General features: G+C 44.0%; 3 protein-coding genes and 1 pseudogene across 4 annotated transcripts; 2 read left to right on the plus strand and 2 right to left on the minus strand.

The window, feature by feature from the left end:
• Positions 1-2,265: 2,265 nt before the first annotated feature.
• Positions 2,266-3,212, plus strand: LOC121994541 (NADPH-dependent aldehyde reductase-like protein, chloroplastic). The gene has a single exon (XM_042548539.1). It carries the CDS (start codon positions 2,299-2,301, stop codon positions 3,079-3,081), a length of 783 nt encoding a protein of 260 aa, XP_042404473.1. The 5' UTR covers positions 2,266-2,298; the 3' UTR covers positions 3,082-3,212.
• A 2,912-nt stretch (positions 3,213-6,124) lies between these two features.
• Positions 6,125-7,355, plus strand: LOC121998534 (annotated as a pseudogene).
• Positions 7,356-7,420: 65 nt separating this feature from the next.
• Positions 7,421-10,236, minus strand: LOC121998533 (small nuclear ribonucleoprotein-associated protein B-like). 2 transcript variants are annotated; one of them, XM_042553496.1, is made up of 2 exons: positions 9,307-10,236; positions 7,421-7,644 (listed from the first exon to the last, which is right to left on the minus strand). In XM_042553496.1, the coding sequence occupies exon 1, from the start codon at positions 10,146-10,148 to the stop codon at positions 9,321-9,323; it is 828 nt and encodes a 275-aa protein (XP_042409430.1). In that variant the 5' UTR covers positions 10,149-10,236; the 3' UTR covers positions 7,421-7,644; positions 9,307-9,320. The 2 variants fall into 2 exon arrangements, with proteins under 2 accessions (XP_042409430.1, XP_042409429.1); XM_042553495.1 differs by having other exon boundaries at positions 7,421-7,693; positions 9,307-10,233.
• A 2,244-nt stretch (positions 10,237-12,480) lies between these two features.
• Positions 12,481-15,710, minus strand: LOC121998535 (FRIGIDA-like protein 4a). The gene is made up of 3 exons (XM_042553497.1): positions 14,722-15,710; positions 13,497-13,669; positions 12,481-13,276 (listed from the first exon to the last, which is right to left on the minus strand). Exons 1-3 carry the CDS (start codon positions 15,593-15,595, stop codon positions 12,713-12,715), a joined length of 1,611 nt encoding a protein of 536 aa, XP_042409431.1. The 5' UTR covers positions 15,596-15,710; the 3' UTR covers positions 12,481-12,712.
• Positions 15,711-16,098: the final 388 nt, after the last annotated feature.

A 16,098-nucleotide genomic window follows, 5' to 3' on the forward strand; every position in this document is an offset into this window, starting at 1 on the left:
CTTTGGCTTGGGCCGAGCGGCCGCCACTTCTTGTACTTGCGACCTGGCGTGGGGGGATCGGATTGCTTCAGCTCTCGGTCCTCTAGGTGGCTGCTGAGCGGCGTGTTGTTTCCGCTCGGCATGAATAGGTGCCCGCTCGGTGGGAGTTTCCTTTTTCCGGGCGGCTTGTGCTTCTTCCACGTTTATATATTCGTTGGCCCGATGTAGCATATGATCATAATCTCGGGGCGGCTTTCGGATGAGCGACCGGAAGAAGTCCCCATCCACAAGGCCTTGAGTGAAGGCATTCATCATCGTCTCCGATGTGGCCGTTGGGATATCCATCGCCACTTGGTTGAATCGCTGGATGTAGGCTCGAAGCGATTCTCTTGACTCTTGCTTGATGGCAAACAAGCTGACACTTGTCTTCTGATAACGCCGACTGCTAGCGAAGTGGTGGAGGAAGGCCGTTCGGAAGTCCTTGAAGCTAGTGATGGACCCGTCCGGCAGCCTCCGAAACCACCGTTGAGCCGATCCCGAGAGAGTTGTAAGGAAGACGCGGCATTTTACTCCATCTTTATATTGATGGAGTGTAGCTGTGTTATCAAACTTACCCAGATGATCATCCGGGTCCGTTGTTCCATTGTACTCGCCGATCGTCGGAGCCACGTAGTGCTTGGGCAGAGGGTCTTGTAGAATAGCCTCCAAAAATTGGCGATTGATCCGCTCGGGAGATGAGTCCGCCCGGGGGGCTTTCCCTTTTCTGTCATCCCGCTTTGGCATTTCGTCTGAAGAAGAGCCTCTATCTCTTCGAGCTGGTGCGGCTTCAGGGGTGCGAAATAAGGCCCGGTGGAATGCGACGGTGGCTTGAGGTGCGTCCGTTCGGCCACCAGACGCAGATGTTGCTTGTTGCTCCGGTCGTTCGGCTGATGCTTTTTGTTTTTGCTCCATAAGTTTGGCGGCCCTCATCTCGACCAGAGCATCGAGTTCTTCTGTTGAAAGCGCCACCGTGTGTTGTCGTCCAGCCTCGTCCATTGTTCTTGTTCGAATGCAGGTGCGTTCCCACAGACGGCGCCAATTTGATCCTGTTCGAATCAAGAGTCAACGAACGCTGGGGATGCGGCGCTCCCTGCTGGATCCTCGAGCGCCTAGGTGAACTCGCGCAACAAAGCCGGGCTGGGAAGGGGTGTCCCGGCGTCAGGTAAGCTACGATGAACAAAGTGGCTTCCAAAATCTCAGAATACGTACCTCTCCGGCGAAACCTGAGGTTCTTTATATAGAGCTATGAAGGGTCTGGGCACACGTACCTAGGTGCATAAGTGTCTTCTGTCTTTTCCTAGGTATGCGGCTGTCAGAAAGCTTACCTGTCCTTTCCTAGGTATGTGGCTGTCAGAAAACTTACCTGACCCATATCGCTACAGTCAAAGCATGCCCTCGATGGGACAACAAAATCCCCTGTCACGAGATTTGGAGCATGACACACACGTGAAACCTACCGGTTGTCAGAGGAGAAATCCTCGGGTCTTTTTCCTTGCTCCAAAACTTGTCGTCCGAGCGGACATCTCCCTAAACATCCGACCGGACATACGCAATGGTTTACTTGTGCTTGGTGGAGGCGAATAAACAGGGGCGCTTTATGACTGTGACCGGTCAAAAGGTCAGCTCGGTCCGTGACCTTTTTAACTGAGCGTCGGAACCCCGATTTGACAGGGTCTTCCAACTATAAGTGCGAGCCGGCCGGACCCTTCCGGGTATTCGATTCCATCGGGCGGCCGGTAGTCCGGTCGGGCCGGCCGTCTACGGTCGTCCGTCCGGTCGGACCACACTCTCCTCGGATGAGCGGCTGCTCCGGTGACTTTAACTTGGCGTTGACTTTGTCTGAAGGGGGGGGCCCGCTCTTACTACGGGATCAACGATCAAATCACATGCATGATCTAATCATAATTATAAATGATTCATTTCCTTATTTATTTTTCTATAGATTAGAAGATCTGATCTCAAATAAGTTGGAGTTAGACATTAATGGTGCCATAAAAAATGGGTAAAATATCTAATAATTTAGTCCTCCATTAGAATGCCCTAAGATTAGGATGTAAAATATCTTCTCAATTGATCTGTACTTTACGATGGGGTGATGATATTGAATACTGATGTCACCTTTACTCCACTAGGGAATCAAACCATTATTTACCGACTACCGAGAGAATCAGATCATTGTTCCTACCGCTTACCGTCGCGTGGCTTTCCCCTATAAATAAAGCGGATGCCATTCAACGCTTCAATGGGATTTTGCTTGCTTACCATAGGTCAATCCCCTACATGGCTGCCGCCCTCCCTCTCTCCGGCCGCGTAGCCATCGTCACCGGCGCCTCACGCGGCATCGGCCGCGCCATCGCCTCCCACCTTGCCTCCCTCGGCGCCTCCCTCGTCCTCGTCTACGCCTCCAACTCCGCGGCCGCCGATCAGCTCGCCGCCGAGCTCAACTCCTCCTCCCACCAATCCGTCCGCGCCATCACCGTCCGCGCGGACGTCTCCGACGCCGACGCAGTCAAATCGATCTTCGACGCCGCGGAGTCCGCCTTCGGCGGCCGCGCCCACATCCTCATCGCATGCGCCGGCGTCCTCGACGACAAGTACCCGACCTTGGCCGCCACTCCCGACGAGGACTGGGACCGCACCTTCTCCGTCAACACCCGAGGGGCCTTCCTCTGCTGCCGGGAGGCCGCGAATCGGCTCGTGCCCGGCGGCGGCGGCCGGATCGTGTGCATCACGTCCTCGGCAGTGGGAGCGCTCCCGCCCGGGTATGGGGCGTACGCGGCGTCGAAGGCGGCGGTTGAGGCGATGGTGAAGGTGCTGGCGAAAGAGCTGAAGGGGAAGGGGATCACGGCCAACTGCGTGGCGCCGGGGCCGGTGGCGACGGAGATGTTCTTCGCGGGGAAGAGCGAGGAGTTGGTGAAGAGGATAGTGGAGCAGTGTCCGCTGGGACGTCTGGGGGAGGTGGGGGACATCGCGCCGGTGGTGGGTTTCCTGTGCGCCGACGGCGGTGAGTGGGTGAACGGGCAGGTGGTCCGAGCCAACGGAGGCTTCGTCATTACCGCTTGATCCATCTCGCTTTCCTCGAGGAATTAATAAAATGTTTTTTTTTAAAAAAAATTGTGTGGCTGGCTTGGCTGTTATTGTATTTGTTTAGTTGTTTAATTGACGCCATATGGTTGAATGGGTCTCTGGTTTCACCGCTGTCTGGGCCGAGTTTGCTGTTTCTCGAATCGGATGCGTCATTGCTTACGCTGTCAGATTGCGGCAAATCGGATGAGACAGTAGGAAAGTAAATCGAGATGTCCGGACCAATTTTAGACCGCTCGACTCATTTTTAGATGCCTGACTGACTACTCTTGATGTCTCGGCTCATTTTCAGATGTCCGATAGACTCTCCTTGCTTGAGTTATTATAAGGAGCGTATTAGTGTACTACCAACTCTCCTTGCTTTTTAGTTCGTTCTATATTGATCATTTGAACGTAAATCTTATTTTAATTATAAGAAAATATATAATTTTATTAAATTTGAGCTAAATTATAAATTTAAAAAAAAACTGACTTCAAGATTAATTCGCCTGAACATCTGAATTAAAATTATCAGTTGAATTCGTGAGAAAGACGAAGAAAAATTTTTTGAAAAAAAACAACACATTCAAATCCAACATCGATACAATCGTAAATAATGAATAAATTGGTAAGTTTTTATTTATTTAGATTGATAACCGATGAGAACTACTAAAAGCCCGTGTAGTGGGAACGTCAATAGTGATATTGAAATGAGTCAAAGTAAAAAATTGATCAACAAGGAACCACTTTTACTCAGATAATGATGGCCTCGAGATGAGAAACTTCATCATTCGGCTCGATCAATCCGATTTCTCGAGCTCAACCATTTTAACTCGGACAACGATAGCTCTGAGATGAGAATCTCCACTATTTAACTTAGCTGACGTGAGAAAAGAAGCTCCACCATTTAGCTCGGTTGAATCGAAACGAGAAGTTCCACCATTCGACTAAATTAGGACAGGGCAATCCCTCCAGTTCAACCACTTCTACTTGGACGATGATAATCACACGACAAAAAACTCCATCATTTGACTCAGTCATCTCGACTCATCTTACTGGACTTAGCCTTGTTGTACCAAAGTTTGATACCCATAGCATGGTCCACGTAAGAGGTGGATGTATGGATCATGAGATGATATGACCTATGAAACATTAAGTATGAGGTGATGTGACTAACAAGATATGGTGATTGGTGTGACGTAGACTTAGAACATGATGATGTTGTTGAATATTTGTGAATAGAGAAGAGGTGGAAGAGGATAGAAGCTCTATTGTGAATGAGATTTTAGTCTCACATTGGAGGTTTCAAGGCATGTTGATTAGTTTATATTGATTCACATGTATTGAGGATGTGAACAAATGCATGAGGAGAGGTTATCTCTCATGTATGGGTGTGCAAGGAGGGTGCAAATCTAGAGCCCAGATTGCATTGAAGCAGATCTACTCGCTCAAAAAAAAAATCCGCTCAATGACTGAGTCCGATCCATCGAAATCCGCTCAACGACTGAGTCTGATCCGTCGTTCTTCGACATATAGTAGAATCAGATCATCTCTATTATGTGTAAGCTTTTTCCCAACAGATGTAACACCTATATTGAAAAGCAAGCATGGGCACCATCCCCCCGGCACATTTTTCACCCCCACATTTTTTATTCTAATTTGATGTTCTTCTTCCACCTTCATTATTTCTTTTTACCCCCATGGGAGACTTGACTTGAGTATCAGAATAGTTGAGTTAGGACACTTTTGACGTTCATTTTAACTCTCTCTCTCTCTCTCTTAAGCTTTGTAGGCGTTCCTGACGGTCCATCCCTCCCTCGGTGTTCGACGACTTCGTCAACATAGAAGACACGGTCTCAGGTAGGAACAAATTGACGTCGTATGTAGGAACACTAAGTTAAGAACTTGAATTGGGATATTTAGATGAATGACATTGGAAAATCTGTCACCATCATCATGACTTAGGGCATCCATATTGCTATTAACGTATGAACATGTTAATGTTTTTTTATTTATTTTTTAATTTGTAGGTATTAACAGGTTCAAAGAATTAAACCGTTAATGCTACAATACAACTAAAAGTATTCACGTCGGTATTAGCACTCCAAGTATTAACGGCATTGTGGATGCCCTTAGAAGGATTTCAATAAGCTTATTACAGCTATGGTGTAGGATGTATTGTAAAGACATCCATTGACAAATCCTTCACCTTCAAAGATACCTACTTCATTAGTTCTGGTACCTCAAATTCCTAATTGGAGGCTGTTACGGCTGGCTAAAGCACCTCACTCTTCAATTATGGCTCCCGCTAAAATGTCAGTCAGGACAAGGAGCAGTCGCTTGAATCTTCGACGGGAGAAACGCCTTTCCAGGGGGACCGAATTCTCTGGACCACTTTTTACGGTCCAGGGGATGATCCCTCCACATGTATTGATGGAGATGAATGGTCCCCACCTATTTTATGAGTGGGGTCATTTATTCCACCAATGTATGTGAAGGAATCATCCCTTGGACTGTAAAAAAAGGTCCAAAGGATTTGCTCCCAAAGTTCGACGAGAGAAACGCCTCTCCGAGGGGACCAGATCCTCTGGACCATTTTTTACGATTCAGGAGATAGTCCCTTCATATGTATTAGTGGAGATGAATGATCCCCATCTATTTTATGAGTGGAGGTCATTTATTTCATCAATCCATGTGAAAGGACCATCCTCTTGATCATAAAAAATGATCCACAGAACCTGTTCTCCTCTCCGAGGTCAAAGGCCTTTCACTGATGGAGCGAAGGACTCCAAGAGCAGTCCTTTTTCCATCAGTCGAAGGATCATTCTACCCATGCATACAACTAGTATACCAGGGAGTTTCGTAGGATGACTTAGCGGTGATTGGTTCAGGCCCTTCTTGGCAATTTGATTATTATATGTATTTTTCAAACTCGAATTTGAGTACCTACGTATTATTGGGCTCGAATAAAATGAAAATATGAAATGTTTTCATATTTAAGGCTCATCTGCACCCCTTCATTACGAATAAGATCGAAGGGCATCTTATTGGGACTCATTGGGAGCAGCATGGTTATCTTGCTGCGATGGGGTGCCATTCGACGCTGCACTGAATTTTGTTTGCTTTCTTGCTTAACCTACCACTTCGGCCCTAATATAGTACCCTAAGCCAATCAACTACATGGCCGCCGCCGCCCTCCCTCTCTCCGACTGCATAGCCATCGTCACCGGCGCCTCGTGCAGCATCGGCCCACGCTATCACCTCCCACCTTGCCTCCCTCAAAGCCTCGTCTACGCCTCCAACTCCGCCGCTGCCGATCAGCTCACTGCCAAGCTCAACTCCTCCTCCCACCAATCTGCCCGCGCCATCACCATCCACGCTGATGTTTCTGATGCTGATGCAGTCAGATCGATCTTCAACACCGTAGAGTATGCCTTCGGCGGCCAAGCCCACATCCTCATTGTGTGTGCTGGCATCCTCGGCGACAAGTACCCAACCCTGGCCGCCACCACAGATGAGGTTTGGAACTGACACCCGAGGGGGCCTTCCTCTGCTATCGGGAGGCCGCAAATCGGCTGGTCTGCGGCAGAGGGGTGGGATCATGTGCATCACGTCCTCGCTAGTGGCATCGCTCAAGCCACGATACAGGGTGAATGCAGCGTCGAAGGCGGCAGTGGAGGCAATGGTGAAAGTACTAGAGACGGAGCTGAAGGGGACGGGGATCCCTACCAACTGCGTGGCTCCAGGTCCTGTGGCGACAGAGATGTTTTTTGCGGAGAAGAGCGAGGAGTGTTGGTGAAGAGGAGTGTCCACTGGGACGTTGCAGGAGGTTTAGGACATCGCGCCAGTGGTGGGGTTCGTGTGCACCGACGGCATCGAGTGGGTGAACTGGCAGGTGGTCAGTGCCAACGGAGGCTATATTTAATTTGATCCAGTCTCGTTTTTTCCCTGGTTGGCTTCTTGTCATGACTGTTGAACAGGTCTCCAGTTCACCGCTGTGTTGGCCAGGTTCGGTCTTTCTTCAATCGGATGAGTCACTGCTTACGCTGTCCAATTGACTTGAACTGGTAAAGGAGTAAGATTGACATGCGACTGTCGAATAGGCCAATTTGGAATTCATGTGATTCATTTGAGAAGAAAAACAGGAACTATACCAATGCAGCATAACATAGCCACGAGCGTGAGAAAGAGCCCAAATCAATCAAGTGAAATGGCATCACCCATATTAGGCTATTAGCAGCCCAGCAGCAGCAGCAGAAATTCAAAATGTACAAACCTAAATTTAGCTGGTGATAATTCTTATTTCGCATGAGCAACTAACAAAATTGCAATCGAAGACTTAGAAATATGGGATGCAAGATATTTAGAAAGTCAAAGTTCACAAAGCCCTGAGAGCAAATAGAGGTGGCACATAAGGTTCCATAGTTAAGCATCAGTAGCATACGAAAGACTTGCAGTTACATGACATAGTTTTGAATGTAAGACACATTACCTATCGGTTTGCACACCGTTAACTCCGAACCTAAGGTTTACCTTCCTTCCCCGTAGGAGTAGCTGATAGAGCTGAAGTAAGAAATCCAACAAAGGATATCAAAAAGATGAGGATACCTACCTGGCAAGGGAAAAATATGAATAAAATGATCAAATGCTGGAAATGATGTTCCAAGAAGAAAAAACAAACTCCACGTTGTCGTAAGATTTTTTTAGATTGAAAAGAATATGATTTAAGTATTGTAATTGTTCTTTGGTTTGTAGAAAGAGGGAAAGAACAGATTCTAAAACTTTACAGAGAAGCAAGTCGATTCACCATCACATCTGTAAGTTTTTTAGTTATGCAAACAAAGTTTTGAGTGTGCCACATCTAGAGTGATGATAGGATAATAAAATTGATCTATCCTTGTATAAATCTTGAGAAATGTTATGGTGGAGCATATACATGGAGTTGCATAAGTGTACTAAACATACAACTGTTATGAGTTACAGTAGGTACATTATCACTTCATATTATCTAATATATTGAATAATAGATGCAAATGCATATGGAATATCTTATGATGTTCTGATCTGCAAGACAGATTGCCCTAGCTTAGAAAGCAACTGTCTCTTCATATCACCATCCTTTTTATAAAAATTTGACTATTTAACTGAATCACACCTATTGTCTATCATTTACATTCATTTACATCTGAAGCATGTGACAGAAGAGCAAATTTCCCACTCAAGTCAGTTTTTAGAAATACTTATTTTAAAAAGAATCATGTTGCCCTCAAACAATTCTGGTCCAACCAGATCAATTTATCAATTTCTAAATTGGCCATAATGTAAACTGTGTAAATGTGAGGCTATGTTAAACAATCAGATGCATTCATCAAATAAATTGATACCATAAATTCCATATAGCAACAGGTGAATAAGACAGACACATGCAAGCCAGACCCGCTAAGTTGGGTCAAGATCGACTGAGACAGATGATATTTTATAAGAAATTAAATATCACCTAAGGATCAACCAAAGAATTTGCATGAATCTACAGGACTGGAGGGAATCACCTTGATCAGTCTGGAATAAACAAGGACAACACAAAACTGCATTTTTTTTCTTCAAAATTGATCGGGAACAAAATTTCTCAAGGCACCATCAATGACTTTTCTTAGTCAAATAATTGAAAGATAAGATGAAAAGATCTCAAAATAGGATGAAAAGAAGGGACCCAAGTAGAGAACTCAACATAAAGAACATTGTTGATCTTATTTATACTACAGTTATTTCAAGAGTGTCGTCTCTTTGGTTACAATGTATGATCTTCTTCATAAAGCCATGTGAGGCACAATTATTTGAGGTCAGCTTTGCATCGTTGTGAAAAGAACAGACATATTATTGTGCATATATCGTGAGGTATCTCTAATAACAAATGCACATCACAAAAGGGAGACTGTCTTCTTTTAACGTAAGCCAAGTAACCTATCTATAATATAGAATTCATGTTTATACATCTAATGTTTCTAGTTTGAAAAATAAGTAAAAGGGAACAATTTAATCAAAAATGCAACTACGTTAATTTAAGAACACTAAAGTCTAAACATATCTAAATACTATAGATAATAAATATATAAGTTACTACTAAATTACAGAGATTGTTATTAAACATAACATATAATCCTAAAAAACCCAAATATATGACCAATGAATAATTTTGAACAGAAAAGAGCCAAAAAAAAAACATACCAGGACACAAATCACTACTGGCTTGGGCCTTGCTGTTGGTTCGGTGGTGGTGGCGGCGGCATTCCAGGTCTTGGCGGAGCAAACATAGGGACTTGTCCACCAGGTGGTGGCGGCATACCTGGCCTTGGGGGAAGAGGAGCAGGCATACCAGGCCGCATACCCGGTGGAGGCATTGGGAATGGAGGCCTCTGACCAAGTTGAGGCGGGGGCATAGGGAATGGAGGGGGTGGACCTCCTGGCCTAGCAGCAAACTGCATGGGCATGACACCAGGTGGGCGTTGGCCAACTGCTTGTGGCTGGCCTGGGAAACCAGGAACCTGCCCCGGGCCAGGCGGACGGAGAACTTGGGGATACGCGATCGGTGGCGCAGATAGCTGAGGAATAGAAGGTCGCGAGATCTGAGGCTGCATCATCCCAGGAGCTGGCCCGCCAACGCCACGGACGGGTCCAGCGAGACCAGGCTGTGCCTGGATAAGGGGAGCCGTGGGGATGCCACGGCCGGCGGCGCGGCCTACCCCAGGTCCAGCGAGGCCAGCCGCGGCGTTGGCCTTCGCGCGGGACTCGTCGGGAGGTGGGGGGCCCTCGACGGTCATGGAAACTACCTCCTCGCCGCGGAGGAGAACTAGGCCGAGGGTGCGGCGGTCCTCTCGGTCTCCATCGGCCTTCTTGGCGGCACCCTTGGCGGGAGGGAGCTTCCGGAACTCCTCGCAGTCGCCGAGGACAAGGTTCATGTGACGGTCGAACGCCATGAACTTGCCGACGAGCTGGCGACCATCCTGGATGGTAACGCGCATCCTGTAGTTGATGTACTGAAGCATCTTCGAACCCTTCGACATCGACATGGTTGTGATCTCGGCTGCCGACGATTCCGAAATCTAGGTTTCTATTAGGGTTTCTATGATAGCCAACTTCGCCCCGACTCCGAGCCTTGGAAATAAGAAGGGTTTGGATCATGTGCGGACCACGTGCATGTCCGCATAAGAATTCAATTTATTATTTATATTTTGTAAAATAATTAATAAATAAAATTCAATAACGGGTTAAAAAAAAGTAATGCAAAATCACAGTTTTATTAGACTATTTATCATTCATCTGTAATTTATAAAAAGTTTGATAAGATGTATAAAATGTACAACTTTTATATATTTTTTTTAACACAAATCGTTATTTAATAAGCAAAGGTGAGAAAGAATTTGATTATATCTAATTAATCAATTGTAGATCGTAGTCATTGATCAAGATCTGGAGTTTTTGATCTAGATTTGAACTGATATAGCCATTGAATCATATTTGAAGCTTCTCATTTGTCCGTTCAAATATGAGATTTGATTTAAATTGGATGTTACAAATTCATTCTAGGGGTCGTAAAATTGCTAAGGGGGCGTGATCATGCGAAGTAGAGGAGCGATCTTCTTCTTCCTGATCCATCGTCGGCCACTGGAGCTCCACTGAGGTCAAGGGTTCCCTTCCTCGTCCATCCTCATCTCCATCAAAAGCTTCGGCCACCATCTTCCTTATCCGATCCACTTGATGTCCTTCCATTTTATGAGGCAAGGTCAAGGTTCCCTTCCTCAGTCTGATCATCTCTTCTTCCTCCTGCCATCCACTTTTCATCAAGGTAAGAGGATTCCCTACCTGCTCCTTCATCTTCATCGCCAAAGCTATCGCCATCTCTACCCATTGATGCATCTCCTCACTAACGACTCCCTTTATCTGAGCGCTGAAAGATCCGACCATCATCCACTTTCAAGCTTCACCTTAGCATCAACATATCGAAGTCCAGCCATCACCTCTGATTAGCCTCCTCTGCTCACCATCATCGCCAAATTATCTTCTCCGATCCCGATCACTTCGAGCTGGGGTCGCCCTAGTTCGTGTTGTAAGGATTTTTGGTTGTCAAATCTTTGTCCCAGTTAGTTGTAATTGGATTTTGTAGAGACTTTTGCATTCAATTCAGTTTTGGTTAGTTAGTGTTCATCCAGATTATTAGTTGCTTAGTGTTACAAGGTTTAGCTAGGGTTTGTTTATTGTTACTTCTTTGTTACTCCAATGTAGTCGTTATGGAAAGATCAATTGCTTGTTTTCTTTATTTTTCATGCTTAGTCCGCAATGGTAGTTTAGTTTCCTTATTCTCATTTACCATATATAGGTTAGAAACTTGATTATTGTGCTTTCATTGCCATGAATTCTTCTCATAATTAGTTTGAATCTGTCCACTTTAATTTTACCATGTTTGTAATTAGTAAATTTCTAATTTTGTCCATTGCACCATGTTCATTCTTTGCTCTTAGCTTTAGTATTCAAAAACCCCAACTCTAATCTGAATAAATTCGATCTTAAGATATAAATTCACTGACTACATTCTTTGAGAGACAATTCGGACCATTCCCTATACTACACTAGTTAGGAAGGAGTTCATTATTTTATTTGATACACATTTTACGATAAAATTAGATTTATCAGTAACTTAGTAATTGTTATAATTTGTTTAAAATGAGTTTATGATTTAAAATTTAGGGTTACATCGTGTAGAAGTTGCCGAGCAGGTGCTACAACATGTAAAAACTACCAAGTAGATGATACAATTTATCTAGGATGAGTTTAGATTCTAGGATAGCAACATTTAGCTATTTTAAAGTGATTTTGGTAATTTTGACTAGGTTGATAAATAATATTTTGATATATGTATTTAGAGATTCTAAATTATAAACTCACACTAAATACGTTATAACAAAATAACTTCTACACGTTACAGCAACTACAAGATAATTTCTACATGATATAAATTCTATATCCTAAATTCACCATAAAACACATTATTATAATTACTGAATAGCTTATACATATTATAAAATCTACTTAATAACTACTACCCATTATAAAAACTAACGAGTAACTAATACATATTATAAAAGCAACTATTAGCTTCTACAATAATATTAGATTTTAGAAGTATTTTTGAAATAAAATTATGAAGGAGCATTGATTTGATTTTTTTTTAGATGCCTTTTTTTTATGAGTTCTAAAATTTGATTTTTTGCTCAATTTTCATTGGACTTTTTATAGTTTTTTTAACACGATCATTATTTAATATGCCACAGCCAACATGGGAAAAAGATACTAAACATTTTATAAACAGCAAGCATCTAGTAGAGTAAGTAGCACTACCACAACTGTCCCGAGAAGTTATTAGACATTAAGATTTAGTCCGACATGATTTACAAACAGCAGGGGAAATACAGCTGCTCTTAAGTCTTAACCTGACTAAAGCAAACTAAATAGAAAAGCACACATGGATGATGGATCCTACAGTTTGAGTTAGCCACTACAAAATATGACATTAAGCAAATGATTAAGGATTATTAGTGATTGAATCAGCCACAAGTCAACCACATTCCTATTCCTCCTACCTGAAGTAAGCCTGCTGATAGCCTGGTGCCAGCCCATTGTTGTAACCTCCGATGCCGCAATTGTGGTATGTGCCATAGGCTGGGTAGTTCATTGGTGGTGAAGGGTATGTTGAGCCGAGTGGAATGTGGGAAACTTCTTCAACTGGGTATCCATATGGCTCCCTGATGGCTGGTGGACTCCTGCTGCCATAGACAGTGTGAGGATAAGCAGGTGGAGCAGAGTATGTTGTGTGAGCAGAGGGCGATCGCACATAGGCAGGAGCGGTTGGGAAAGACGAAACACAGGCATTGATCGTTGTGCGACCAGCCTTGGCAGGGGGCATTGGTCCACCATGGTTGGCCCGTGTTCGCTTGTTAGCGGGGCCAGTGCTGTTCTTAGCGGGGCCAGTGCTGGAACAAGGGCTAGAAACAGCAGGCTTTTTCTTCTCCACCTTCACCTTCTCCAATGTTTCGAGTTGCTTCTGAAGGCTCTCTAGTGGAAACTCAGATTCAAGCTTGTGATCTTGAATGCATTTGATAGCAGCCCGAATAGTTGACTGTTCTTTCCTGCTAGTGCTATTCTGCAGAGGAACAGAATAAGCACCACTATCCTCTAAGTAAATTCATTAAATTAGACAAGCTACAAGTGATGTAGAGATTCTTCACGCAATTACATGAAAAAATATTGTAATTCAACATAATTATCCAAATCTACTTTGATTACTTGGGACTAGAAATCTACTGATTGATTATAGATACTAAACTTCAACCAAAAAAAATAACTATAGAATTAACCCATACCACAGCTTGCCCGCTGGTGTTAGAGTCCCCTGATGCTGAAGTTGACTTCTTCAAATCTTTGAGGAAGGATTGTATCAGGGAAATAGGAGGAAACTTGTCTTGGAGGCTAGCCTCATAGGCAAAGTTTATAGCATCTAGTTGATGCCCCTTGTCAATTAATTCTTCTATAATATCTGTATATCAAAAAGAGTTTTTAAGGTCAAGCATTTGGAAGACAAAATAACCTTGAATCTGACAAACCACAGCAGGATATCCATCACAGTTAAACGTACAATTTTAGTATTTACCCTAGCCAGAGCAGGATATTCATATGTGATTTGGAGTATGTTTCAAGATCCAACACAATTGCAAAATCTAAACTTAAGCAAAAGAACAAAAATATTATACAAGAAGACAACACAGATGTCAATTTCCATCACAAGAACTCAGGACCACCTTCAAAAAGTTTGCAAGCAAACAGAGAAAAGAAGCCTAAGATTTCAATCAACAAGGGTTCAAACACAAACGCTCCATCATAACACCTAAGAGAAGACAAGCATGCATTTAAATGCAACAACTATCAATCAAAATGATAAAACAAAGAATTTCACATTATCAGAACCAACAGAAAGGCAACATAACACATTCACTGTTCTGTTAGCCATAAATATCCAGCCTTCTGTATCAACTTAAACCAAGTTATATAAGTATTACATGTTTTATTTATTAATAATGAATCAAGACGAACTACAGAATCACAAAACTTAAAATATTCATATATCTTCTTACAACAAGCAGGTTGAAATATCCTCTAAATCCCATTCCATTAAATATACTTGTTTTTCAAGCATCTCATTGCAGCAAAGCAGCAGATGGATGATGCTAAAAAAAATGATGATGTTCAAAAACAATTGCCACAAACAGTTTCTTGTTGAAGAAAATGTTGCAAGCAATGTCTATAAAGCATGAGTTTCTAGAACTTGCATCTTATCGATACTGATATTTATTATGATGTGCAAAAGGGAAACCAAGATGAGTTGACCACAAGATCCTGCCTTTCTATACGTCTGCAAATGAAGCTGCAATAAAGAAAGCTACGGAAAAGCTGGAGAGAACATTGTTAGCTTCCGACTGTACATCTGATATGCCCCATACTTGACAAATTACATATTGGATCACTATAATCATAATTATTAAATCTCATCGTACAAGTCAACAACTAAATAAGAAAGATAAAAGGATGCACCTTCCATACTATCCTCGAGTCCTAGGGAAATAGCAAGTTTGGGCATTTGCCTCCTCCAGGCAAAGCTGATCACAAGTCTCCTGTATAGGTTCTTGTCATTCGTATCTACAATTCCAAAAGTCACCACATGCTGGAGAAATGTGTGTGCATCAGGTGGCTTAACATTCTCAAATCCTCCACGATGCTCCAGCCCCTCCTTCCATTCCTTTGCCATCTCTTCAGCCCGTTTCCTTGCGCACCGAGTCACCAATGGCCTGGTCGATCCCAGCTCTGGATCAGCCAACACCAGCAACAGAGACTCAAAAATCATCACGCATGCCCAACCAAGATCATTAGGTGATTTCACGGTCCTCTTATCCAGAGGGAAGACCACAGAGATCGCGTCCAACACAAATTTGGCAGGATCAATGCAATCAGAGAGGGCCACAGGAAGCTCCGTTCGAAGAAGCTCCAGCTCCTTCCTTTTGGCAACCACGAAATCGAAGAAACCAGCGAAATCCATCTTTGTGCACAAAGACCGCAACTTTCCAGCGATATCAAGCTCCTCGACTTCCGCAGCAGCAACCGCAAGGGCCTCAGCAGCGGCAGCGCGCTCTTCGAGCTTGGCTAGTGCGAGGTCGACGGCGCCCTCGATGGACAGCTCGCGATGGCGGAGGGAGTCGAGGGCGCACTGGGTGGAGGCATCGAGGGACTGCCGCTTGGATCGGAGGGCCTCGGACCTGCTCTCAAGGCCTCGTTCGAGGGTGGAGAAGTGGTCTGATAGCTCCTTCCACAGCACTGTGCAGCAGCTGATGAGCTCCTGCTGCCTCTCTAACTGCTTGAGGCTCTCCTGGACCACCGAGCTCGGGACGACGGAGGCCACCTCCGATCCCATCTCCGGTCCTCCCAATAGCTCCTGCACCTCGATCTCTATACTCGCCGTCGTGGAAGAACAGCTGAGGAATCTAACCTAAACCCTAGACCGGAAAGCGCAAGAGATGGAGGGAAATCAAAGAAAATTAAAAGGAGGGAGACGTAAGGCAGGGAGGGAGTACGGCAGACGTATCGACCTATGGTAAATCGACACGTAGTTTGTCGACTATAAAGGGTAAAGCGGAGTAGGTTAAAGCCTGATGAGACTCAATAAAATAATGTTGAGAGGACGATGGCTGCGGTGCGTTCACCGGCGAATCAGACGACACAGATCATGATAAGGATAAATGTGTAATTACGCAAATCGGATTCGGATCCCTTCTATTTCAAAACCGTCCGAACAGAATCCGTCCGCCCGTAAACGTTTTTTTTCCCTAATACCGCCAAAATTAATTAATAAATAAATATTTAGAATATATATAAATTTCAATTGGAATGATAATATTTTTAGAATTTTTTTCTTCT

The sequence above is a fragment of the Zingiber officinale genome, chromosome 6A, assembly GCF_018446385.1.
Source record: "Zingiber officinale cultivar Zhangliang chromosome 6A, Zo_v1.1, whole genome shotgun sequence".
Classification (NCBI taxonomy): Eukaryota; Viridiplantae; Streptophyta; class Magnoliopsida; order Zingiberales; family Zingiberaceae; genus Zingiber; species Zingiber officinale.